The 27,943-nt window shown below is 39.3% G+C and overlaps 1 protein-coding gene across 2 annotated transcripts in view; it reads right to left on the bottom strand.

Moving 5' to 3' along the window:
• Positions 1–47: 47 nt before the first annotated feature.
• The window catches only part of PRRG1 (proline rich and Gla domain 1), a 160,161-nt gene continuing 132,265 nt past the window's right edge, over positions 48–27,943 (bottom strand). For both annotated transcript variants that reach the window (XM_043895072.1, XM_043895073.1), the window contains exon 4: positions 48–4,185. In XM_043895072.1, coding sequence (XP_043751007.1) covers positions 3,700–4,185 — 486 coding nt within the window. In that variant the 3' untranslated portion in view covers positions 48–3,699. The remainder of the gene's footprint in view (positions 4,186–27,943) is intronic.

Genomic DNA, 27,943 nt, shown 5'->3' with positions numbered 1-27,943 from the left:
TTATCATCTCACCATAATCTAATTATTAACAAATGGCAGAAGAAATCTTTAGAGTTTAAAAACAGCTTTATTTAGCATACCCAAAACACAGAAACATAAGAAAAACCTTACCTGGAATGAACATAAAATAGTTAAATACCATAATTTAATGTAAACCAGCTGTTTAAAAATGTGAAATATTATCAAATACATGCTATTTACACAGAACCAAGGTAAAGCTCCCTCCACAGTTATTCTATCAGATCATCAAAACCAAGGTAAAGCTCCCTCCACAATTCTTCTATCAGATCATCAATCTTGAAGTCATCATTAACAGTGAATCAAACATAGCATCTGTATTTGTACTGGTCAACAGGAAAAAGAGAAATCATTTAATTTAAACAGATACAATTCATTGTGACAATCAAAGCAGGGAGGCAGAAAAGTGCCACTTCTAGGATTCCAGACACAAGCACTGCAGGTGGACGTCTGGAAACCGATCCACTAAAAGACCAGGTAGCCCATTCTTTCATGTAAATATACACTGGTTGATTCAATGTAGTTACTTCTTAAGAAAGGTACTAAATAGATCTGTAAAAATAAACATTTATTAAAAATGATCAAAGGTGAATGTAATATCAGTCAGGTAAGAAAGGCTAAAGCATAAAAATAGACACTATTCCAGACAAGCCCCTTTAATTATAACAAATGTTAAGAAACTCAGTGTACAAAACCAGATAGGATAGCAAAAGTGTTTCTAAAAAGGTCAAACCCAAACCAAGATCAAACAAAACTAACCTAAGAGACCATTTCTTAAAGTATTTTATCTTAGACATTTGCTTAGCCTGTCATTATCACCTGAATGCGGCCATGAGACCTGTGGCTGATGTCAGCACTGTGGAATAGTGTGTTCTCTGACAACGGTCTAAAAAGCTGTAGCCATTGATCAGTGTTATTATTTGGCTTTTGCTTCAAGGATCAACATTCATTCTTATACTTAAATTCAGGTATCTCTAAGAGGCAGCGTTAAGTTCACTATCAGGAGTTTAGAATGTAAAATTAAATGGCAAGTATGCATAGTTAGTAATAGAACATCCTGCTCCTTTGTCTAATCCTGTAATTTTCAAACTTTTGGTCTCCAGGCCCCTTTATGTTTTTAACATTTGTTGGGGATCTGGACACCAAAGAGCTTTTGTTTATGAAATTATAGCTACCAGTATTTGCCATATTAGAAAGTAAAAGTGAAAAAAAATTTAAGTACTTATTGATTTAAAAATATAAAAGTCCCCAAATTAAAAAGTCCATTACATGCTAAACATAAATAGCATTTTAAAGAAAATAGCTGTATTTTCTAAAACAAAATCATGGAAAGATGACTTTAACGTTTTTAACAACTTTTTGAGAGAAAGTGAAAAGACAACGTGTTGGTATTATTATGAAAACAGTGTTGGTCTCACAGATCCCCCTCAAATTTGAATGTTCTCAAGGACTCCCAGGGGGGCTCATTGGCCATTTGTTGAGAACTGCTGGTTTAATCTAAGGCCTGATATTAGTGACAAAAGAAAAAGTCCACACAAAAGGAGCCTTAATTTTTCTTTAAACCAAAATACATTACTGGCTCAAACACTCCCATTCTCAGCTTTAAGTAGAAGCCAGAGATTACCATGTACTCAGGGCCAAATTCAAAACAATACTGTCATTTCTGCTGAGACCAGGTTTAAGATTTCTTAATTTTTAGTCCTTGAAAGCCGTAAAACCTATTACCTAAACACAGTCAGCGTAGTTCCCTTTCCAACATCTGCTGACTCCTGTTTGCGCTGAGCGGACAGTTGTCAGTAAGTGGGCCCAGCATTGGCACAGACCAGAGGCTGACAGGAGTTGGACTGAGAGCCCACACACTCAAATTAGGAACCTGTGAGCCACTAATGGAGCAGCCCACTCGATTTCTCACTCTGTGAAAACTCAGGTACATTTGAGGGAAACAAAATTCTTCCCCCGTGAGAGCAACGGGAACAATGCTGTGACCTTACACCTAGAGTGCCCTTCACGTCTTACAAATGACTTTCACACACACCATCTCATTGCATCCTTTCAAAGCCCCAGGAGAAAGGCCGGGCGGATGATACTACTACCATTTCAGAGGTAAGTAAGGAGCTTGAGGGTCAGATATGAGTCTTTCCCAAAGTAGCCTGGCAAGGGTATGGCAGAGTGGGATCTGAATTCAGGTCATCTGACTCCTAGTTTAAGGTCCTCCCAAGCGGTCCTCCTCCTTAGGGTTTAGGGGAGTCTGCGTGGGGATGGATATGGAGGCCGCAGGACATGACGCTTCCAAAACCTGCTTGCCTTCTGTCTGATCAGCCATTTTATCCAACACTAAGGAATTGGGGGAGTGGCACAGAAATCTGACCAATAGAATGCATTTTCCATCAGTGCATGTATAACTGGTGGATTTTTTCTTCTTTCCTAGCCAGTTTATATTGGCAGTTCATTCACAGCCTGTTCCCTCTGCTCCAAGGATTTTCAGTAAAAATTCTGCAGTTAAAAAAAATCTGAAAATACAAAATGAAATAGCAACCATGAGATATGTTTGCAGCTATAACTAGATTTATTGTGCGCCTGGCACAACACAGGCTTTGCAGTCTTCCTCCGCCAACTGGAGAATGATGCAGAAATCACAGTTCTTAATTTAAGGGAAAATTGCCTGGTAATCATCTTGAGACAAAGGCTTCACTCTATACAAAAACATTAAGAAAATAATTCCCAGGGTTTTAACTAAATTTCCTCTTGCTAGAAGATTCTGGGGACGGGTAGGAGAGCGATAGAGTAAAAAGGCAATGTAACATGGAGAAAAAAAGTGTTGCCAATGAGCCAAGGAGAAGTCTGCATCAGTTCTGTCATTGATTTGAGTATCTACTTGAGAAATGATTCTTTTGCCAGGAAATCCACTCCACCAAGATGTTAATACAAATAGCATATGACTTTCAAGGACACTAAGTGAACACTGTTTAAGTTTTGTGGGGGAGGCACTCAATTACAGCACCAAAATCTCTCCTGTGAAAGCAGCCAAAAGCCATGAAGGACCAATGATTTTCTTGCTGTCCACTAGGAACAAGGTATCAATTATTATGCCTTCCTTCTCTCTCTGTCACCTTCTGAGATGTTCCTCAAGTCAAGACTGACTATATGCACTTTTTTTTCCCCTTTTAAGAAAGTTAAAGAAGGTTAACAAAAGCCTGTAAAAATTTTAAAGCAGGCTAAGTTCATCTTATTTTCAAAATTCAACAGCATGTTGCTGTTACACAGTGTTGGTGCCTTCCCCCCAACCCCCAATTTTGGTGAGTAATGTTCTCTTACAGGGGATTTAGATAGATGTTAATGACTTTTTAAGACAGGTGCCCATATCCTGGGCTGATGTACACACACGTATATGTGCATGTACATATATACATAAACATACATGCGCACACACTGATGTACATCTCCTAGGGAGACCTCCACTAGTATTTTTCCCTCTTCACATATTTCCATTAGCAAAAATGAGCATGGATAGAGTTTAGAGTGGGAAACAAAACTAATGAAAATCAAATCGGAGAATATGAAGTGGTATGCTGTCAGAGTCCAATAAGTCAGATGCACATGACATGTATGTAGTGGTAAAGTGCTAGAAAGGTCTCTTATTAGTATTTTAAAAACGATTATAGTAAAAAGAAGTTTGCAGTTTCATTTGATGGTGGTGACCACAGGCACCATAGGAATGGCACTGGCTGAGTTGGAGTTGATGATGTCCTCATACTCCGGAGGCGGATCGAGATGAGGTTCTGTTTCACTCCTCCGTAGGTTCATCTGGCCGGTGGCTTCCTCGTAGGTCGGAGGGGGATCGCAGTTGGACAGGCGAGTGGAGACGGAATCTGAGCGCCCAACCACGTATTCCAAGAAGCCTGGGGACAACCCGCTGTTATCAAAGACTTCATCTGGTGGGGGAGGTGTAGTGATAATATTGAGGTGTTGAGGGAAGGGAATATGACCTTCTGTCACCGTCTGTCGGCGAGTCTTGTTTCTTAGGAAGCATCTCCAGATTAGGAAGATGACAAGGAGGATAATGAAGAGGCCAAAGATTAATGGAAAGGTAAGGTAAAACTGAAACCAGTCACTTCCTCTGTTACTCTCTCCTTGTTGCGCTTTCGTGTACGTGTTCCAAAATTCCTTCTGAAAATAGAAGACGAGATTAACTGTAAATCAGCATGATCCAAAGATCGGAAACAGCAAATGAACGCATATCTGGGTTTTTTTTTAATATGATGAAAAGATTTGTTGGTTCCAGTGACCTGCAGTCTGTATTTTCCCTGACAAGAAACTGCAGATCATGGTGCTCCCTCTGGACCCTCCCCTAAAATGGGGAGTCAGAACCCAAGGTCTTCAAGACTTGGTGATTTTTGTATTTTCAGTTATGATACATTGGAAGGGGAAAAAGCATAAGGAATTTTCCCTTTTCCAAATATACCACCTAATCTCCCCTTTAATATAGAAGGTAAATACCATTTTTCATGTCCAATTATGAGGTTCTTATGAAGGACCCCATCATCATCATTGTGCTGTTTCAGGCTGTTGGAGGCTCTTAGTGCTCAGATGGAATGCCTTGTTTTCCAATAGCTCTGTTTGGGGCTCTTTTCTACCAGGTATTTCCCCCCAGCCCCAGAGTACACAGATTTAATGCATCTAAACATTCAATAAGTAGTGGTGATTATAATGAATTCTTGTATATCATGGGCTTCCCAGGTAGCTCAGATAAAGAATCTGCCTGCAATGCAGGAGACGTTGGTTTGATCCCTGGGTTGGGAAGATCCCCTGGAGAAAAGGATGGCTACCCACTCTAGTATTCTTGCCTGGGAAATCCCATGGACAGGAGCCTTGTGGGCTATAGTCCATGGGGTCGCAAAGAGTCAGACATGACTGAGCAATTAACACTTCACTTGTGTATCATAATTCTCTGCTTCAAATTGGAGTAATCTGTATCCCAAACCTTGGTACAAACACTACCCCCAATGCTTAAGCTTAGCTAATAATGTTTGGTTTTTTATTTCTCACAATATTTGTTTGCAGGCTACTGATACTATTTAAATACCTGGCAGAAGGTAAGACTGTGGGCACGAAAACTGTTTCATAGCACTCTCTTTTATTAGTCATAAAGGCTTTTAAAGTACTATGTGGGTCTAAGAATGACCCATAGTGTTCCACCCCTAGACTTGGTCGTCTTATAAGGTACGTAATTATTCCAACATTCTGTGATTCTAAGATAAAAGTTTGATATGCTGTAAGAAATATGGTATGATTTAGTAAAGGCGGTGTGCAGGTGAAAATATGCAAGGTGCAACATTAAAACAAGCCAAGAGTAGAGATACTATAATCCCAAAGTGTATAGCATTTATTTTAGGACAACACCCCAAATGGGAAATTAAATTTTTATTAGTGAAACAGTAATAATCCAGGTTGAAAACTCATGAAGCTTTTTGTAAACAATAAAAGTGTATGCTATTTTTGTATAACTGTTACTTTTAGTATTGCCAACTTTATTACAGAAAATATAGATTATATAAAAATTTACTAATGCAGAGATTTCTGAAAAGGAAAAACCAATCATCTGTAATTACACTGCAAAGATATAATCACTATTAACATTTTTGATTTACAACTACTCTCCTCCAACTTTCAGTCAAATCCTTACACAAATGTACATTTTTTAGAAATTAACTTAAATTTAGAAATTAAGTTAAAGTCAAACTACTAAATCCCAATAAAATTTTTATTAATCTACTTATAGAGACCTACCAAGTATCTACTTTGTAGGTAACTTTCTTAATCTATAGAGATGAGGATTTCTTCTCTCTTTGCCATCTCTCAGATCACCATCTCCTTCCCCTCCATTTAATCTTAACCACAAAACACAAATAATATGTGATTTCAAATAATTATATAATGCTAATCTTAGAATAAATGGAATAGAAAGTGACTTTTTAATCTTGTCCAGTCACTTTTGGATAATCAATAATGCACATGAAAATGGTTCTGTCTTTTTTTCATGCTTGGCTGGTGTAAATCAATTTCTGTGGTTTCCTTGGCACACTTAGGAAAGAGCAGCAAAGTTGTCATTTTTTTTTCCTTTGGGAGAAAAAACTTTAACCCTTGAAAATAACAGTGTGATTCTGTTTTAAAGACAAAGCTTAGACAAGAATGGAATCATCACACCAGCTTTTTACTTTACCAATGGCAATGCAATTCGCAAGCTGCACCTAATAATGAAGGCATACTTATCATCCCCACTTGCAGATGAGGAAATGGAGGCTCAGAGATGTTGCCTTATAATAAAACCAAGGTCACTTAACACACGAATGTTGGAGCTGGCATTTGAATGCAACAGGCCTGGTGTCAGAGCAAAGCAAAAAGCAGTCCGTCCTGATGCATATGGTATGTCAAACTTGGACAGTTTCCTAGAAAATTCAATCTTTCTCATCATGCTAAATGTGTAGTTTGAAAGCAAGTAACATTCATTGATCTGAATAAAAAGGTACTGCCAGATTTATTTCTTTGGAAACTAGACTTACTCTGTCCTTGAGGCAAGAGAATCAGAGACATATTAACTTAAAATCAAGTAAAATGACTGTCAGTCAAACAGACAAACCAGGTTTATGTCTCTCTAAGCTATTTAGATTGTTGTTTATCTTACTGGAAACAGCCAGAAGATATTCAGAAAGCAAATAAGTGATTTCAAGACTCAAGTAAAACAGTGCTTTAGAGGCAATGGAAGTTTATTTAAGAAAGAAAATTTTAATGAAAGAAAGGGATTCAGTAATTTTAGATAAGGCTAAAATTACATAGATAATGAATCTCAAGGGATCAGAGGGGTCTGGCAAATCATTCAGATATGGATGAACCCTTGCATCCCTGGGATAAATCCCATTTGATCATAGTGTGTGATCCTTTTAATATACTGTTGGGTTCGGTTTACCAGTATTTTGTTGAGGATTTTTGTGTCTATGTATGTTTATTAGTGATAATGGCCTATAATTTTCTTTTTTTGTGGTATCTTCATCTAGTTTGGGTAACAAGGTGATGGTTGATGGTGGTGTCATGGAATGAGTTTGGGAGTGTTCCTTCTCTGCAATTTTGTGGAAGGGTTTCAGAAGGATAGGTGTTAACTCTTCTAGAGAACTCACCTGTGAAGCCATCTGGTCCTGGACTTTTTTGGTTGGGAGGTTTTTTGGGTTTTTTTTACATGTACTTACATACTTATTAATAATGAGAGATTGTTTTCTTCATGTTTTGAAATACTGATGTCAGGTTTCAGATCCCATGACCTTCCACCAGCACCCTAAAAGATAGGCGGCTCTTATTATGGTAAGCAGACCTAGGGATTACAAATCTATGCCTTAGCATTTGTTGGGAGTTTTTAAATCACAGTTTCAGTACTTGTGACAGGTCTGTTCATATTTTGTATTTCTTCCTAGTTGAATCTTGGGACATTGTACCTTTCTAAGAATTTGTCCATTTTATATAGTTGCCTTATAATCCTCGGTATTTCTGTGGTGAGTGTTGTAAATTCTCCGTTTCGTTCCTAATGTTAGGTTTGTGCCCTCTTTTTTCTTGATGAGTCTGGCTAAAGGTTTATCAATTATGTTTATCTTTTCAAGGAAGCAGTTTTTAGTTTCACTAATCTTTTCTATTGTTTTCTATTTATTTGTGCTTTATGATTTCTTTCCTTCTACTAACTTTGGGGTTGTTTGTTCTTTCTCTAGCTGCTATAAGTGTAAGGTTAGATTATTTGAGTGTTTTTCTTGTTCCCTGAGGTAACATTGTATTGCTGTAAGCTTCCCTGCTTTTGCTGCATCCCATATGTTTTGGATTGTCATGCTTTTGTTTACCTAGAGACAAATGAATTATTTTTTTTTCTTCAGTGATCCATTGGTTGTTATTTGTTGCTTTTCCCTTGTTGCTTTTTATATTTTCTTTAGTTTTTTGACAATTATTTTGGAGGCAAGAGCCCCAAAAGATAGATGTTTCATCATAGTAGGTAAGTATGTGAAAGAGTCTACCAAACCAAATTTGTCGCTATTTTATTATAAAATGTCTGCTTTTCTGATTTGAATTTTCTCAATACCATTTTTAAGTGGAATTTGAGTGACTCCAGGCCTGAAGGACCCTATTCCTAAATTCAAAGAGTAAAGCCAAGAATATTTTTCCAGTCTTTGAGTAATCAGCTCAGAACCTACCTATGTGGTAAAGTTTGGAAGTGGGTGATGTGCCCAGTGAGTTTGTATTGCTGAGGGTCCGGCAGCATTTATACTCAGCACTCATATTCTCCCTTTTACTAAACAAGCATGACAGGGAAGGAAAGACCACCAGAGACAAGGGACAGAAGCCACAATCCTAACTCCAAAAGCTGCCTTGTTGGGAACAAGTCGGAATACTCCAGCAAGAGGTCGTTCAACACTGTTAAGATTCTTTATCTAGATGGGTGTTCTAGAGTAAAAAAAAAAATGCCTGTAAAAGTTACTTTATGTTCTTTCCTTCATCAAAAGAGTAGGACTATGTTGATCTAACTTCTGAGAAAACAAAGACTACTTGTAAATTATGAAGTACAATATAAAAGATAAGGCATTCTCTTGAAAATTGCCACTAGAGTGTATACAATTTGCTGAGAAGCAATATTTATGATAAGCATGGTGTCAACTTATTTTACTATAAGTTGTAAATGATATGGCTGGAGGATGAACAAGGTACAGTTTTTCTTTTGTTTTAATTGGAGGATAATTACAGTATTGTGATGGTTTCTGCCATACATCAACATGAATCAGCCACAGATATACATATGTCCACTCCCTTTAAACCTCCCACCCCCTAGGTTGTCACAGAGCACTGGCTTTGGGTGCCCTGCAGACAGGTTCATCAGTTCCATGTTTCTAGATTCCATATATATACAATATAATGTGATAGTTGTCTTCTCTTTTTGACTTAACTTCACCCACCTCATTAGAACTGACTCAAACGTGTTCAGAAGTTACAGTTCTATCTTTTAGAAAATAACTATGGGGATTATTATTTTGCTAGGTAGCATACAGCTTACATAAAGTAAAAAACTCTGTAATTTAGGTATAATGGTAATGGTTGTAAAAAACTGTGAAGGTTTAGATTCAGGATACTTGAGGTGGGAACCGATAGCCATCCCCAGTATAAGAGGCAACAGGAGAACTCTCAAGTCCCAAAATATCCCTTGTAAGCAGCATTAAAAACTGACTGGTATCCAACCTGGGCTGGTGATCTGTTTCACCCTTGATAATATACATGTCTGGATGCATGAGACAAGTGCTCGGGCCTGGTGCACTGGGAAGACCCAGAGGGGTTGGGTGGAGAGGGAGGTGGGAGGGGGGATCGGGATGGGGAACACATGTAAATCCACGGCTGATTCATGTCAATGTATGGCAAAAACCACTACAATATTGTAAAGTAATTAGCCTCCAACTAATAAAAATAAATGGAAAAAAAAAAAGAGAAAATGGAAAAAAAGAAAAAAACTGGTAAAAATCCATCATTTTAGGGTTGCAGTTCCTTCTGTGGACACATCAGCTCTACGCAGGGAACGACTGTTTTCTGGAAAAAACCTAAAAAACTAGCAGAGCAACTTCTACTCATCAGGTGAGCCAGGGAAAACCTATACTGAGGTGGGTAGGAAAGGCTGGGTCACAACCTCCTCATAGACCCCACCTGTCGTGTGAGGACCTGTCATTGGGAGGGGTCTCAGAAACATGAGCTGTTCTCCTTGAGGAATAAAGGATTTGAGCTCACGTGGGGGCACCCCAACTGTACTTCGCAGGATGGGAGCGGACTCAGGGCAGCGGCAGCCAACTCAGAAACACCCAGACTTCTGTGAAAGAGACTCACGTGCTTAAAGCATCAATCGGCCTGAGGCACAGGCCTCTGAGATAACATAGACATCTTTTAGGCCTAACGCAATGCTCTCGGGGTGGAGGACAGCAGGGGCCACCTTGGCATCCTGGAAAGAGGCTTTATGTCACAGCTGTGGCCTGAGGGGCAGGTTTCTATGGAAACATACAGCTCAGGCCCCCTCTAGTCCCCTCCAGGATGGCTAGCAGCTCCTGTGTTTGTCACCTCTCGGTAGTGGAACAGATATGATAGTTCCTGGCTGGCTACCACTCTCAGGGCAGAGCACAGACAACAGATTGAAACACAGCCCAATTTTTGTGTGAAAAATCCTTCTTTCCTTGTCTTAGAGCTTCAGGCTGAGGAGCAAGATTCTGGTTTGGTGCTTATATAGGGATTTCTGAGGGCACTCTGTGGATGAAGGCCAGTGGATGGAACCTTTGCACTCTCCCCCCACACTGCTCCAGGCTGCTGGTATCTCCTAGAAAGGAGCCTGTACCCCCAATCTGGGACCCCGACTTTGTAGGCTGCTGCCTAGGACACAAGTCTATACCACTGGGCCCTGGTAGTCAGATGACTTACCCCACAGGACTATAGATTATGTTCGCACATTTTAAAAGCTGCTGTTGGAGGCCTGGCTTCTCATCAGCCTGAATGGAGGTGCTGATGGTGATCCTCTCCTTTGGGTCACTGAAATGTCTTGGCACACCCCCAAGGACTGGGAGTCATTAGAAATAAAATGGGCTGCTTGAACAATCACAAAGGTTTGACAGGCAACCAAGAGCTAGGACAGGGGTGAATGACAAGGTTCTTCTTTTGTAGACTACTTCTTCAAGACTGGGAGAGGTGGTGGTTTCATCTACTCAATAGAAACCACCACAGAGAGCCAAGGAAAATGAGAGGAATGATGAAACCTCAGGAAAAAACCTTGAACAAAACAGAGGTAAGTGACTTATCTGATGAAGAGTTCAAAACAATAATCATAAAGGTGCTATTGAATACAGGAAAGGAATGGGCACACACAGTGATAACCTGAAATGGAAGTTACAGAGCTAAAGAATACACTAGAGGAGTTCAACAGCAGACTAGATGATGCAGAAAAGGTCAATGCATTTGAAGACAGGTGAGTGAAACTTACCCAGTCAGAGCAGCAAAAAGAAAAAAAAAAAAATGAAGATAGCTTAAAAGACTTTCGGGACAACATTGAACTAACTTCAGATTTGCATTTTAGGGAGGTGCCAGGAGGAGGAGAGAGAGAAAGGTGTGCAAAGATATTTTAAAGAAAGAATGGGGAAGGAAAGAGACATCCAGATTGGGGTTATCTTGTTTGGAACTCTCCAGGTTTCCCAAAGAGACACACACCAAGACAGATTAATTTACTTTTTTAATTAAAAAGTAAAGGAGAGACTTTTAAAAGCAGCAAAAGGAAAACAATATGTAGCATACATAAGACCAGCAGTAGATTTTTCAGCAGAAATGTTGAAGGCCAGGATGGAGTGGCATGATATATTCCAAGTGCTGAAAGGGAAAAAACGTCCAACCAAGAATACACTCCCCATCTAAATAGTTATTCAGAGTTGGGAAGAGGGTTTTTTGGACATGCAAAAGGTAAAGGAGTTCATCACCAGCCTTATAAGAAATGTTACAGAATTTTCTTTAAGCTGAAAAAAAGGGTACTAAAGGTAAATCATAAAATGTAATAAAAAGGTACATAATGTAGTAAAATGGTAGATTAATCATTTATAAAGCTAGTATGAACATTAAAAGACGAAAGTAGTACTAAAACTACCTACCTACAATCCCATTACTGTTGACCTTTGAACAACACAGGGGTTAGGTGTACCAACCCTCTACCCACTTGGAAAATTCCCATAGAACAGTTCCACATCTGTAGATTCAACCAAGTGTACATTGTATAGTCCTAGCGTACAAATTTAGTGAAAAAAAAGAATCCATGTATAAGTGAGCCTGCGCAGTTCAAACCCATGTTGTTCAAGGGTTAACTGTATATAAGGGATATATAAGATATAAAGATGTAAAATGTGATATGAAAAGCATAATGGAGGGGGGAGGAGTAAGAATGTAGAACTTCAGAATGTGTTCAAATTTACAACAACTTAAGTTGATAACTTGTATGTGTAAGCCTCATGGTAGCCATAAAGCAAAAACCTGTAGTAGACACTTAAGATTAAAGCATACTATTAAAGAAAATCATCACCACAAAGGAAAAGAACAACAGAGGAATGACTAGAGGGCCTGCAAAGCAGTAAGAAAACACTTACCCAACAAAACAGCAATAAATATATACCTATGCTTCATTGTTGCAAGACATAACCTGGGGATTTTTGTGGCCAGTGATTTGTTATGTAAATGAATAGTGAACATCTGCATTTGAGTCAAAAACTTTTTTTTTGTACTTGTGCATCTCTTACTAAAGCATTCTAATATTTCTTTAGAGGCAGTATAGCTGGCACTCTGTGTGGGAGGACAGAGCATCTATTTCAAATATACTGTTTCACTGCTCTTTTCCCTGGAAGGACACTCTGTACTTTCTGGTGGCAGTTTTCTTTAGTCCTGTGGGTATTATTTCACTTAGAGTCTGTTCTTTTACCTGGAGTTGACAAGGTGCATTTTGTGGAAATGAGAAATTTCTTGATGTGTCAGTTTTGAAAATGTTATGGTAATACACTTGTGTTTATAACATATACAAGGTTGGAACAAAAACCTAACAGAGCAAAATGTGAATGATAATGACAACTATAAGTTGTATAATAAACCCCTGATCAGTGTTAAGCTTTAAGAACTTTATACATTAATGCTAATTGTATCACTTTCTTAAAACATATTGATATGTGTTTGTTACACCAATGTTATTGCCTGGAGATGTTATCAATTGATCAAGGGTTCATGATACAACTTATGATTATCATTATCATTCACATTTAAGGCTGATGTTTCCTGACTGGTGTTCTGTCTGGTTGATCTGTCCATTGATGAAAGTGAGGTATTAAAGTCCCCTACTATCATTATAAACTGCTATTTCTCCCTCTAAAGCCATTAATATTTGCTTTATATATTGAGGTACCCACTATGTTGGGTGCATGAATATTTACAAGTGTTATATACTCTTGTTCCATTGACCCCTTTCTCTGGAAAATTCAGAAATATGCAGAGATTAAACAACATATGAAGAACCAATGTGTCAATGAAGAGATCAAAGAGAAAAAAATTCCTAAGACAGACGAAATGGAAATAAAACATACCAAAACTTATGGGATGAAGCAAAAGCAGTTCTAAAGGGAAGTTCATCACAATAAATTCCTATATCATAAAACAAAAATTAGAAACAACCTAATTTTATACCTCAAAGAACTAGAAAAAGAAGGAAAAACTAAGGTCAAAGTTAGTAGAAGAAAGGAAATAACAGAGTGGAAACACATGAAATAGGAACTAAAAAGGCAATAGAAAAATCAGTGAAACTAAGAGCTGGTTCTTTACAAAGATAAACACAATTGACAAGCCTTTAGTCTCCTGAGAAAAAAGGAGGACTGAAATAAAAATCAGAAAATAGGAGCTATTACAGCTGGTACCACAGAAACTGTAAGAGGCTACAATGGACAATCACATGCCAACAAATTTGACAACCTAGAATAAAATTAATTACTAGAAATGTACAACCACCAAGACTGAATCATGACTAGAAAATATGAACAATTACTAGTGAGGAGATTAATTTAAAAACCTCCCAACAAAAGACAAGGACCAGACCATTTCACTGGTAAAATGTACAAAACATTCAAAGAATTATTAATACCAATCCTTCTCAAATACTTGCCCAAAAAAGGAGGAGGAGCACTGCTTACTTACTTGAGGTCTGTTGAGCTGCGGTGTGCCTTCACATACTGCCTCGGTTGTATACTGTGTTCAGGATCTTATCCCAAAGTTTCATGGCTATTATAACAACTCAGCAGTATACCTAGAGCAGTGTGCTCAAGGCGAGGTGAGTAGACTGTTAATTATAGAGACTTTAATTGACTAAACTGACTATGAATGTGTGTGAGGGTACTCCATACCTCAAGGCCAAGGAGAGCTTATGAAGGGAGACTGGATCACCAGGCTGTTGTCACTGCCCAAGGGGAGGCTCTGGGTTAAAGGCAGGATGAAAGGATTCCTATAGGTAAGGAAGATAAGAGACCTCTTCTTGTGACAATCATGTTGGTGGGTCATGCCTGGGCTGAGAGACTTAACCCAGAACAGAGAGAGAGCCTTGTGACAGGAAACTGGTGGCTACAATGAAAGGGAAAATACAAGAGGCCTACAGTCTCTATGTCACTGCCTCACAACTATTTCGCTCTTTGCCCCCTGACCTGATGAGATCCCATGGGGTGCAGTACTTGCCATGATGTTGCTACACGATGGACAAATATAAATATCCTGTCGTGAACATCAGGTGCCAGCACCTCCTGACAACTTTAAGGAGGTGAACCAGTGCCTCCCACCAGGAAGCCTGCACAAGCCCCAGGACTAAACTCACACACCAGGGGACAGATAACAGGAAGAAAATGAGCTGCAGTCCTGCAGCCAGCAGAAAGTTAGAAGACCTGAGAGATGGCAAATATGTTCCAGGCGAAGGACCAAGATAAAAACCCACAAGAAAACCCAAATGAAGTGAAGACTGGCAACTTATCTAACAAGGATAATGACAGTGAAGATGTCCCAGGATTTTGGAAAAGAATGGAGGCACAGATCAAGAAAGATACAAGAGACACTTAACAGTTAAAGAACAAACAAATGAATTAGCGATACAATCACTGGAATGAAAAAGATACTAGAAGGACCCACTAGCAGAATAATTGAGGCAGAACAACGACTAGTGGGCCGAAAGGATAGTGGAAATCACTGTTGTAGAACAAAATACAGACAAAAAGAATGAAAATAAATGAGGACAGTCTCAGAGACCTCTGGGACAACACTAAATGCACCAACATTCCCACTCTAGGGGGTCCCAGAAGGAGAAGAGAGAAAGAAAGGCCCTGAGGAAATATTTGAAGTGATAATAGCCAAAAATTCCCCTAACATGAGAAAGGAAACAAAGTCCAGGAAATACATACAGTCCCAGGTAAGATAAACTTATGGAGGAACATGCTGAGACACATACTAATCAAACTGAAAAAAATTATAAAGAGAAAATATTAACACATACTAAAGGGGAAAGCAATAAATAACATACCAGGGAACTCCCATAAGGTTATTAGCTGGTTTTTCAGCAGATATTCTGCAGGCCAGAAGTGAGAAGGATGATATATTTAAAGTGATGAAAGGCAAGAAATAACAGTCAAGAAAAGTCTGCCCAGCAAAGCTCTCGTTTAGATTTGTCAGAAAAATCAAGAGGTTTACAGACAAGCAGAAGCTAACGGAATCCAGCACCATGAGACCATCTTTACATTAAAGCCTAAAAGAACTTCTCTGGGGCAGGAAAAAAAAAAGGCCACAACCAGAAACAAGACAATTACCAATGGGAAACCTTACCAGTCAGAGCAAATAAATGGTACATGTTAGAAATAATCTGCACACAAATACGATATCAAAACCAGCAATCATGAGGCCAGTACAAGATACTGGAAATGAACTGGAAATTGAGACAATGGAAACTAAAACAACCTTGTACATGCAGAGAATGCAGTATCAAAACCTCATGGGGAAAAATCCTCATAGGAACTACAAACCAAAAATCGACAACAGATACACAGACATAAAAAAGAAAAATGAATCCAAACACAACACTAAAGTTATTTATGAAATCACAAGAGAAGATAACAAAAGAAGAAAGGAAGAGAAAAAGACCTTTAAAAAGGAACCCAAAACAATTTAAAAAATGACAGTAGGAACATACATATTAATAATTACCTTAAATGTCAACTGATTCAATACTTCAACCAGAAGGCACAGACTGGCTGGCTGGCTGTGAAAACAACACCTGTATATATGCTGTCTACAATAGACTGATGAACAGTACAGGAAGGCAAAAGGATATGACACTGGAAGATAGGCCCCCAAGGTCGGTGGGTGTCCAATTTCCTACTGGAGAAGACTGGAGAAATAGATCTGGAAAGAAAAAAAGACACTGCGCCAAAATGGAGACGTTGCCCAGTTGTGGATGTGTCTGGTGGTGAAAGTCAAGTCTGATGCTGTAAAGAAGAATATGGTACAGGAACCTGCAATGTCAGTTAGGTCCATGAAGCAAGGCGAATTGGAAGTGGTCAGACAGGAGATGGCAACAGTGAACGTCGACATTTTAGGAATCACTGAACGAAAGTGAACCGGAATGGGTGAATTATATTCCAATGACCATTATATCTACTATTGTGGGCAAGAATCCGTTGGAAGAAATGGAGTAGCCCTCACAGTCAACAAAAGAGTCTGAAATGCAGTACTTGGGTGCAGTCTCAAAAATGACAGAATGATCTCTGTTTCCAAGGCAAACCATTCAATATCACAGTAATCCAAGTCTGTGCCCCGACCAGTAATGCTGAAGAGTGAAAGTCGCTCAGTCATGTCCGACTGTTTGCAACCCCATGGACTATAGAGTCCATGGGCCAGAACACTGGAGTGAGTAGCTGTTCCCTTCTCCAGGGGATCTTCCCAACCCAGGGTTCAAAGCCAGGTGTCCTGCATTGCAGTCGGATTCTTTATCAGCTGAGCCACAAGGGAAGCCCTGGTGAATGCTGAAGTTTAATGATTCGATGAAGACCTACAAGACCTTCTAGAACTAACACCAAAAGAAAAACAGAAGTCCTTTCAATTGTAGGGGATTGGAATGAAAAAGTAGGAGGTCAAGAGATACCTGGAGTGACAGATAAGTTTGACCTTGGAGTAAAAAATGAAGCAGGGCAAAGTCTAACAAGAGTTTTGCTAAGAGAACACACTGGTCATAGCAAACTCCATCTTTCAACAATATAAAGATGACTCTACACATGGACATCACCAGATGGTCAATACCAAAATCAGATTGATTATATTCTTGGTACCCGAAGATGCAGAACCTCTATACAGTTAGGAAAAAGAAGACCAGGATCTGAATGTGGCTGAGATCGTGAACTCCTTATTGCAAAATTCAGACTTACTTTGAAGAAAGTAGGGAAAATCACTAGACCATTCAGGTATGACCTAAATCAAATCCCTTATGATTATACAGTGGAAGTGACAAATAGATTCAAGGGATTAGATCTGATAGACAGTGTACCTAAAGAACTATGCATGGAGGTTCGTAACATTGTATAGGAGGTGGTGACCAAAACCATTCCAAAGAAAAACAAATGCAAGAAGGCAAACGAGTTGTCTGAGGAGGTCTTACAGATAGCTGAGAATAGAAGAGAAGCAAAAGGCAAAGGAGAAAGGGAAACATATACCCAAGTGAATGCAGAGTTCCAGAGACTAGCAAGGAGAGATAAGAAAGCTTCCTCAGTGATCAATGCAAAGAAATAGAGGAAAACAATAGAATGGGAAAGACTAGAGATCTCTTCAAGAAAATTAGAGATCCAGGGGAACATTTCATGCAAAGATGGGCACAATAAAGGACAGAAATGGTATGGACCTAACAGAAGCAGAAGATATTAAGAAGAGGTAGCAAGAATACACAGAAGAACTATACAAAAATGACCTTCATGACCCAGATAAACACAATGGTGTGACCACTCACCTAGAGCCAGACATCCTGGAGTGCGAAGTCAAGTTGGCCTTAGGAAGCATCACTACGAACAAAGCTAGTGGAGGTGATGGAATTTCAGTTGAGCTATTTCAAATCCTAAAAGATGATGCTGTGAAAGTGCTGCACTCAATATGCCAGCAAATTTGGAAAACGCAGCAGTGGCCACAGGACTGGAAAAGGTCAGTTTTCATTCCAATCCCAAAGAAAGGCAATGCCAAAGAATGTTCAGACTACCACACAATTGTGCTCGTTTCACATACTAGCAAAGAAATGCTCAAAACCCTTTAAGCTAGGCTTCAACAGTACATGAACTGAGAACTTTCAGATATACAAGCTGGATTTAGAAAAGGCAGAAGAACCAGAGAACAAATTGCCAACATCTGCTGGATCAACGAAAAAGCAAGACAATTCCAGAAAAACATCTACTTCCATTTCATTGACTAGGCTAAAGCCTTTGATGTGTGGATCAGAACAAACTGTGGAAATTTCTTCAAGAGATGGGAATACCAGTCTACCTTACCTGCCTCCTGAGAAATCTGTATATAGGTCAAGAAGTAACAGAACTGGACATAGAACAAAAGGCTGGTTGAAAATTGGGAAAGGGGTATGTCAAGGCTGTATATTCTCAGCTTGCTTACTTACCTTCTATACAGAGTACATCATGCGAAATGCTGGGCTCGACGACTCACAAGCTGCAATCAAGATTGCAGAGAGACATATCAACTGCCTCAGATATGAAGATGATACCACTTTAATGGACGAAAGCAAAGAAGAACTAAAGAGCCTCTTGTTGAAGGTTAAAGAAGAGAGTGAAAAACCTGTGTAAACATTCAAAAGACTAAGATGGTATCTGATCCCATCACTTCATGGCAAATAGATAGGGGAAAAAATGGAAACGGAGACACTTTCTTTTCTTTGACCTTAAAATCACTGCAAACGGTAACTGCAGCCATGAAATTAACAGATGCTTGCTCTTTGGAAGAAAATCTATGACAACCTAGACAGTGTATTGAAAAGCAGAGACATCACTTTGCCAACAAAGGTGCCTATAGCCAAACTTAACGATTTTTCCAGTAGTCATGTACAGATGAAGAGTTGGACCATAAAGAAGGCTGAGCACAGAAGAATTAAGTTCTCGAACTATGGTGCTGGAAAAGACTCCTGAGAGTCCCTTGGACAGCAAAGCGATCAAACCAGTCCAGGAGGGAAGAAACTCCTCATTAAATAGACATAATTGGGATACATATTTAGAAGTGAACTTTCCTACCGAATTTATGTTTCATGCTATGTCTACTTAAAGAGTTACTCAAATCTTTTAGTAACTTGAAACCTTACAGTTTTTCTAACTTAAGATAAATGATGGCAATTCAATGCATATCTGAATCATCATCAAATGAGAAAATATAGATTAATTACCCAATATAGGTTTTGTCACCTTTGACGTCTCACTACAGAGAAGCTAAAGATACTGGGATCTGTCAGCAGACATGTGCCACATTAAAAGATTATACTATGAGAAGTCATGTGCTTCTAGAAATTCTGAATTGTATTCAGATGTGTTCCACTCTACAGACTACTTGTACAGTGATTCACAAGTGCTTACTTCTTAGTTAAGGTTTCTAAAGGTTCAGAATGCTAATACATGTAATTAAAACTACTAGAAATACTAAGAGAAAGAAATATCACTATGCCAAATAAGCTGGATGTTTTGGCTAAGAAAAGATATAATGTATGGAGATGCATTTTTTAAAAAGGAAATGAAAGTTATTTTATCCTAAAGTAAAACTGGGTGTTTCCAGACATAGAGAACAGACTTGTGTAGGAAGGAGAGGGTGGGATATATATGGAGAGAGTAACATGGAAACATACATTACCATATGTAAAACAGACAGCCAGTGGGAATTGCCTGTATGAAGCAGGGAGCTGAAATCGGTGCTCTGTAACAACCTAGAGGGGTGGGGCGGGTGGGAGGTGGGAGGGAGGTTCAAGAGGGAGGGGACATATGTATACCTGAGGCTGATTCATGCTGATGGATGGCAGAAACCAACACAATACTGTAAAGCAATTATCCTTCAATTAAACATAAATGTAAAAAATAAAACTGGGTGTTTCATAATGAAAAGAGTAACATAAAGGTCTAACTGAATGGATATAGGAAGTTGAGGGCAGAGAGAAAGAACTTTATCTTGGGTACTCAAGCTAGCTAAAAATGGAATAATTTTATGGTAAGTTTTTTTTTTTTTTAAGTAAGTTTAAGTAGTGTATGTACAGGAATCTAAAACTTAATTTTCTTTCATTTGCTAAAAGGACAAAATTTTCATGAGCTACTGGTCTGCTCCTGATAAGACTGAAAGGTTTCTCTTTACTTTTTAATAAATTTGCCTAGAAAACAAAGATCCTATGTTTTATCAAAAATAATTTCCTGTGCTTGGTGTTTTATCAAGTCTCTGGCAAGTTAAAAACACTCAGTCTTCTCTATTAAAAGAGCTAAGGTGTTGTTTTTACAATTTTGCAACTTTTTGTATTTTCCTGGTAAGTCTTTGTCACTTTGATTAAATGGAAAACTCAGTATTGTTTCAGAAGGACCTATGATCCTATTAGTTTTAATATTTTGAGATTCTTTTGACAAACTTCCCCCACATCAAATTACCAAATGAAGTCTTCTTGACCTTGAACTACTTTTGTGATTTTCCAGAAGTATCCTGGAACATGTCAAAAGATGTGTTGTCTCTCCTTACAAAAAAGAGAGAGACTTTACTTAGGTTTATTTGATATGTTAAATTATATGGTAATTATTAATAAATAAGAAGTAATTGTAAACCTTCTCAAGGTTTTATTTGACATATATATATATATATGTTAATATTGTAGTCCCAGAAATTTTATAAAATTCCTAAAACTCTAATATGTCCTAGTAGACTGTTATTATACATCTAGTTATCATCTTAAAATGTTCTCTGTGATTGGAATAACCAAATATCCATGTAAACTACATTATTATGAACTCTCATCACATTTTTAATGACAGACATTTGTCTTTTTGTCATTAGAGTTATTGTTTGTTGCTTTTGCCAGACTATTCGTACACAAAGTGCTTCATTTTCAAGAACACTCATGGAAAGAACTCTGACTAGTAGAGGTTCCTGATAACTTTCCGGTCTTTAAACAAAAAATAGGGGAGGCAGATGGCCAATAAACACATGAAAAGATGCTCAACATCGCTTATTACAGAAATACAAATCAAAACTACAATGAGGTATCACCTCACACCTATCAGAATGACCATCAAAAAAAAAATCTACAATCAATCAATGCTGGAGAGGAAGTGGAGAAAAGGGAACCCTCTTGTGCTGTTGGTGGAAATGTAAATTGGTACAGCCACTATGAGAACAGCATGGAGATTCCTTAAAAAGAAAAACTAGGAATAAAACTACCCTATGACCCAGCAATCCCATTACTGGGCATATACCTTGTAAAAACCACAATTGAAAAAGACACATGTACCCCAGTGCTCACTGTAAAACTATTTACAATAGTCAAGACATAGAAGCCACCTAGATGTCCACTGATAGATGACCAGATAAAGAAGATGTACACAGACACAGTGGAATATTCAGTTTAGTTCAGTTCAGTTGCTCAGTCATGTCCGACTCTTTGCGACCCCATGAATCGCAGCACGCCAGGCCTCCCTGTCCATCACCAACTCCCAGAGTTTACTCAAACTCATGTCCATAGTACTCAGCCATAAAAAGGAACAAATTTGAGTCAGTGATAGTGACGTGGTTGAACCTAGAGCCTGCTACACAGAGTAAACGTCAAAGAGAAAAGCAAATATATATTAACACATGCATATGGAATCTACAAAAATAATACTGATAAACCTATTTGCAGGTAAGGAATGGAGATGCAGATGTAGAGAACCAACTTGTGGACACAGTAGGGAAAGGAGAGGGAAGGACAAATTGAGAAAGTAACATTAATATAATACTCTATCACGTGTAAAGTAGTGGGAAGAAGGTGTTCTATTATAACACAGGGAGCCCAGCCAGGTGCTCTGTGACGACCTAGAAGGGTGGGATGGAAGGGGGGAGGGAGGCACACGAGGGAGGGGATCTACATGTAATTATGACTGATTCACTCTGTCCTACGGCAGAAACCAACACAACATTGTAAAGCAAGTATCCTCCAATTTAAAAACAAAGAGAAACATAGGGGAGGGAGGAAATCAAGATGGCAGAGTGGGAGGAGGCTGAGCTCACCTGGCCTCAGGAACACATCAAAAATACATCTACATGTGGAGCGAGCAATTCTCACTGAAAACAAACTGGAGACTGGCAGAAAGGCCCTTCTACAATCAAGGCTGTAAACAAAGATCTGCAGAGCTACTTAGGAAGAGAGGAGAAGCGACCAGCTCGGGACCCACATACCTAGGAGGAGACAGAGAAAGGCAGGGGACTATCATGGGGTGGGAGATTCTCCTTGGGAGTAAGCGGTCTGAACCACATATTAGGCACCCCAGCCCTGCGGTCCAATACTGCGAAGACGAGTCCTGTTTGCTGATTTGCAAACCAGTGGGCTGTAAGAAATTGAGACTCCAGCCCTGCAAACCACATGCACAAGCTTGCTTATTCCTTCAACAAGGAAGAGGAAGTAGACTGAGATGCGGGGGGTGGAGCCGGCTCACAGCCCGCACAACATCTGAGTGGGGTGAGAGCAGCCACTGCTGGCCCGCGGTGGCGGCAGTGGGTTGACAGGTAGCTGTCTGGAGCTCGGGCTGGCATGTGGGGACCATCCCATAATGCACCCCAGCCTTCCCAGCGCACCCACTCCAGCCTCTCATTGCAGCGCTGCTCCCCTCTGTGCCAAAGGGGCCATTGCTGGGAGCAAGGAGAATGTGTATTTCGAGGGAACAGGTCAGGCTTCTCCAGGACCTACCGCCGCCCCCATCAGGACAGTGGTGCCGCGGAGAGCAGGAGCGGCGCTGGCTCAGCCCTGGCGCTGGCTCTGGCCCCAGCGCACCTCCCACCGAGGTGGTAACTGCCAGCACTTCATAGGTGAAAGCTTGACCTGTGCTCACTTCAGACCCAGCTCTCTCACCAGAGCCACTGGGCCCGTGCAGACTGCACAGGGACACCGCCACACAGGGACACTTTAAGACTGGGACAGGTAACCGTTTGACCTCATTTCAGAGAGACAGAGAAAGTGGATGGGAACACATGGAAATCCATGGCCGATTCATGTCAATGTATGGCAAAAACCACTACAATATTGTAAAGTAATTAGCCTCCAACTAATAAACATAAATGAAAAAAAAAGTTGTTTCAAATGAAAGAAGGAAAAAGCCCTGGAAATACAACTAGTATATAAAAAAAAACTGAAAAAACAACTAATGATCTAGAAAGAACAAATTAATTAGATAAGAGTTCGAAGCATTAGTACTAACAACTGAAACATGGAATAGATGGATACAGAGAGAATTTTACCAAGGCACCAGAAAATATAAGAAAGAACCAGTCAAGATGAAGAACAGAGTAACTGAAATGAAATAAACACTCAGGGAACTAATAACAGATTAGGTGATACGGAAGAACACAGAAGTGATCTGGCTGATAGAATAATGGAAGTTATCCAATCCGAACAGCAAAAAGAAAAACAAATTTTAAAAAATGAAACAGTTTAAGGGATTTTCTGTTAGACAACATCAAATGTACTGACATTCACATTATGAGGGTGACAGAAGGAGAAGGGAGAGCAAAAGGGGTCAATAATGTATTTCATGATTTCATAGCTGAAAATTTCCTGAACCTGGGAATGGAAACAGATATCCAGGTATAGGAAGCACAGAGACTCCCAAACCAAGACATACTATAATTAAAACTGCCAAAGATAAAGAATTCCAAAGGCTACAAGAGAAAAATAGGGTCAGTTCAGTTCATTTCAGTCGCTTAGTCGTATCCAACTCTTTGCAACCCCATGAACCGCAGCACGCCAGGCCTCCGTGTCCATCACCAACTCCCGGAGTCTACCCAAACCCATGACCATGGAGTCGATGATGCCATCCAACCATCTCATCCTCTGTTGTCCCCTTCTCCTCCCGCCCTCAATATTTCCCAGCATCAGGGTCTTTTCAAATGAGTCAGCTCTTCACATCAGGTGGCCAAAGTACTTGAGTTTGAGCTTCAACATCAGTCCTTCCAATGAATATTCAGGACTGATTTCCTTTAGGATGGACTGGTTGGATCTCCGTGCAGTCCAAGGGACTCTCAAGAGTCTTCTCCAACACCACAGTTCAAAAGCATCACAGATTCAAAAGCATCTTCTGTGCTCAGCTTTCTTTATAGTCCAACTCTCACATCCATACATGATTGCTGGAAAAACCATAGCCTTGACTAGACAGGCCTTTGTTGACAAAGTAATATCTCTGCTTTTTAATATGCTGTCTAGGTTGGTCATAACTTTCCTCCCAAGGAGTAAGCGTCTTTTAATTTCATGGCTGCAATCTCCATCTGCAGTGATTTTGGAGCCCCCCAAAATAAAGTCAGCCACTGTTTCCCCATCTATTTGCCATGAAGTGATGGGACCGGATGCCATGATCTTAGTTTTCTGAATGTCATATAGGGTCAAACCCATAAGGCTATAAGCTGACTTGGGGTGGAATGACAGTGTGCCCTGTTACTGGTGAGAAGTCCTAATTATTCTATGCCAATCATGGCAATTATGTTCTTAAAATAAATGGTGCTGGGGAAACTGGACCACTATCTTACACGCTGGAAAAATTCTATCAAAATGTATTAAAGACTTGAATGTAATACCTGAAACCATACAATTTTTACGAGAAAACATAGGTCATAAGTTCTTTGACATCAGTTTTTGGTGATGATTTTTTGGACTAGACACCAAAAAAATGGGCAACTAAAGCAAAAATAAACAAGTGGGCTACATCAAACTACATAGCTTCTGTACAGCAAAGCAAGCTGTCAACAAAGTGAAAAGGGAGCTTTACTGAATGGGAGAAAATATTTGCAAATCATATATCTGATTGGGGGTTACTGTTCAAAATACATAAGGAACTCTTATAATTCAATAGCTAAAAACTACAAATCCTGAAGACAATCCAGTTAAAATATGGACAGAGGATCTGAATAGACAGTTTTAAAAGTAAAGACAGATAGATAACCAATAGGTACATGAAAAGGTGCTCACTGTCACTACTCATCAGGGAGACACAAGGTAAAACCATTAGGAGATACCACCTCACACCTGTCAGAATGGCTATTACCAAAAAGATAAGAAATAACAAGTGTTGGCAAGGATAGGGAGAAAAGGGAACCCTTGTGCACTGTTGGTGAAAAAGTAAATTGGTGTAGCCACTATGGAAAACAGTATGCAGGCTCCTCAAAATATGAAATCATAACCACCATACAATCAGCAATCCCTCCACTGGGTATTTATCTAAAAGAAATAAATACAGGATCTCAAAGAGGTATCCACATCCCCATGTTCATTTGTAACATTATTCCTAATTCCCATAACTATTAGTTATTCCTAATTCCTATAACTGTAGGAATTCCTAATTCCTATCAGTTATTCCTAATAACTCATGTATGGAAACAGTCTTAAGTGTCCAGTCAACAGATGAATGGATAAAGATGATGTGGAATATACAATTGGAAAAATTGGAATATTTTCCAAAAAAATATTCCAAAAATGGAATATACAATTATCAACTATAAAAAAAGGAAATCTTGCCATTTGCAACAACATGGGTGCACCTTGAGGGAACTATGCTAAGTGAAATAAGTCAGACAGAAAAAGACAAATATATGATCTCACATGTGGAACCTAAACAGTCAAAACAAAGCAACAAATAACTGAGCTCATAGATACAGAAAAGAGATCAGTGGTTTTCAGGGGTGGGGATGGGCAGAATGGTTAAAAGGGGTTAAAAGGTACAAACTTCCAATTATAAAGTCATGGGGATGTAATGTACAACATGATGACTATAGTGAATTGTATATTTGACAGTTGCTAAAATAATTGATCGTAGTCTCTCATCACAAGAAAAAAAATTTATGTATGGTGATGGATATTGAATAGACTTGTGGTGGTGGTCATTTTGCAACATATACAAATATCAAATCATATTGTATATACCTGAAACTAATAAAATGTTATGTCTAATAAAATTATATAATAAAATAAACTTTAATAATTTATAATGAATAAAATTATATCTTAATAAAAACACTCGTTCTTTTATATTACTAAGGATAGGGAAAAAAGCAATATGCAGGATCCTTTAAATTATGCTACTGTTTAGGATAGGGGGAGGGTATGCTGAAATATACATGAAACATGTGTACATATGAATATTCAGAAAACTCCCAGGAAAAGTTTACCTTGAGGGAGCAGAGGAGGGACAACTGAGAGCCTAGGGATAGGAACTGGAGGAAATCTTTCACATAAATCATTTTATGTGTTTTATTTCTAAATCTTCTGGAAGTACTACTTCTAAAACTTAATAGTAAAAAATTCCTTCTTTTAAGAAAGTCAACAGATACAGGCAAACCTTTCCAGAAGCCTGGCTATGAATGAAAGGTTGAAATAGCTGTTAGTTTGAGATGCAGATAAGGTTCAGGGATTCATGTATTTAAGGAATATTAAACTCCTAAAGAGAGTAAGAGAGAGGGAGGGGCAGTCATCCAGGGCTGGGTGTAACAAGGAGAGAAGGAGCTCTAGGTCCGAACACCTGAAAGGGGTCTGCAAACACTAGCCACAAACTAAACTGCATTACCTTTTTTAAAACAGAGGTACAGCGACTCATCTCACAGGGCTGTTGCTTAAATAAAATCACTTGTGTACTATGGATCATAGAGCAGAAGGAACTGAGATGAGAGCAAAGTAGAAGTGATACAAAGACATTACTCTCCCCTGAAACCAGATGACTCTGGCTCTATCACTTTGTAGCTATGTGGTGTAGAAAATGGCACCACCCTGAACCCATCCTCTCATCCAATAAGGAGGATCCATACCTCACAGGATTGTTAACAACAACACAGAAAATGTCTGGAAAGCACCTGAAACAGGTGCTGTATCTGAAACCTCACATATAACACATAGTTACAACACTGCTTACTTAACACGGGAGGGAAGAGTTACGATTTAATGTTGAGTGAGGCTAAACATTCAGTGGTAAAGAATCCACCTGCCAATGCAGGAGACCTAGGCTTGATTTCTGGGTCAGGAAGATCGCCTGGAGAAGGAAATGACAACCCTTTCCAGTTGTCTTCCCTGGAGAATCCAAGGACACAGGAGCCTGGCTGGCTACAGTATGTGGGACTTAGTGATGAAACAACAGCAACAATCAATACCGTGCCCCTGAAGTCATCTTAGACCTGTTAGATCAGCCACAAATAACAGAATACACACAAAGTACTTAAACAATAATATGAATTGTGCTTTCTTACCAAGAAGCCTGGGTGATAAAAAAAAAAAAAACGCTAGGGTTGATGACTCTAGCGAAAGTATGGTCTATGTCTTCCTGCAATTCTCAGCCTTTCCTCATGGTTACAAGGTGGCTCTCTCTGCTCGTGGTATCATCCCCATACAAGCATCCCAGAAAGAATGATTAGAGTGGTGGCAAAATGCTTTTCACAAAACTGTCTTTTATCAGGGAAGCAAACTTTGCTCGGCGGCCAGGTTATTTACATCTACTTCTTAGGCCAGAAATCAGTCACATGGCTGGCCCTAGCATCAGGAAAGATGAATAAAGCAAACCTCTTGTAAGGAGAAAATAAGTGCTATGACTGATGCAGACTACCTATGACTTATCGTCAGTAACTGGGCACATCGTCATTCCCCCCAAATTAGTGCCACCTTAGTAAGGAAGGATGAGTGGAATGGCCATTGAATAAGTAACCAACAGTGTCTGCCACACTTCTCTTAGCTGGAGATGCTACTGTCGACTAAAAAATATAGTCACAACCTGAAAGTAGAGTTATTTTATTTGGTGAGAATGTTTAGGGCTCCGAGCCTGGGAGACAGCATTTCAGCAGCTCTGAGAAAACTGCTCCGAGGAGGCAGGAGGGGAAGTCAGGCTACATACAAGTTTGCAACAAAGGGAGCAGGCAGTGAGATCATCAAAGATCGGGTATCAAGTTAAGGAATTTAGCAGTCTATGTACAGGAAGATGCAAGCCTCTGGGCTCACTGAATTCATTCCTTTCATATGCACCTCAGCTATGTGGGGCCAATCCTGTTTCCTTGTTCACCTTGCTTCCTTCCCCCCAGCTCCTCAGCAATCACCGTGAGGGGTGGTGGCATC

Source organism: Cervus elaphus, chromosome X (genome assembly GCF_910594005.1).
Source record: "Cervus elaphus chromosome X, mCerEla1.1, whole genome shotgun sequence".
NCBI classification, from domain to species: domain Eukaryota; kingdom Metazoa; phylum Chordata; class Mammalia; order Artiodactyla; family Cervidae; genus Cervus; species Cervus elaphus.
This window is presented reverse-complemented; position numbering and strand designations above follow the sequence as displayed.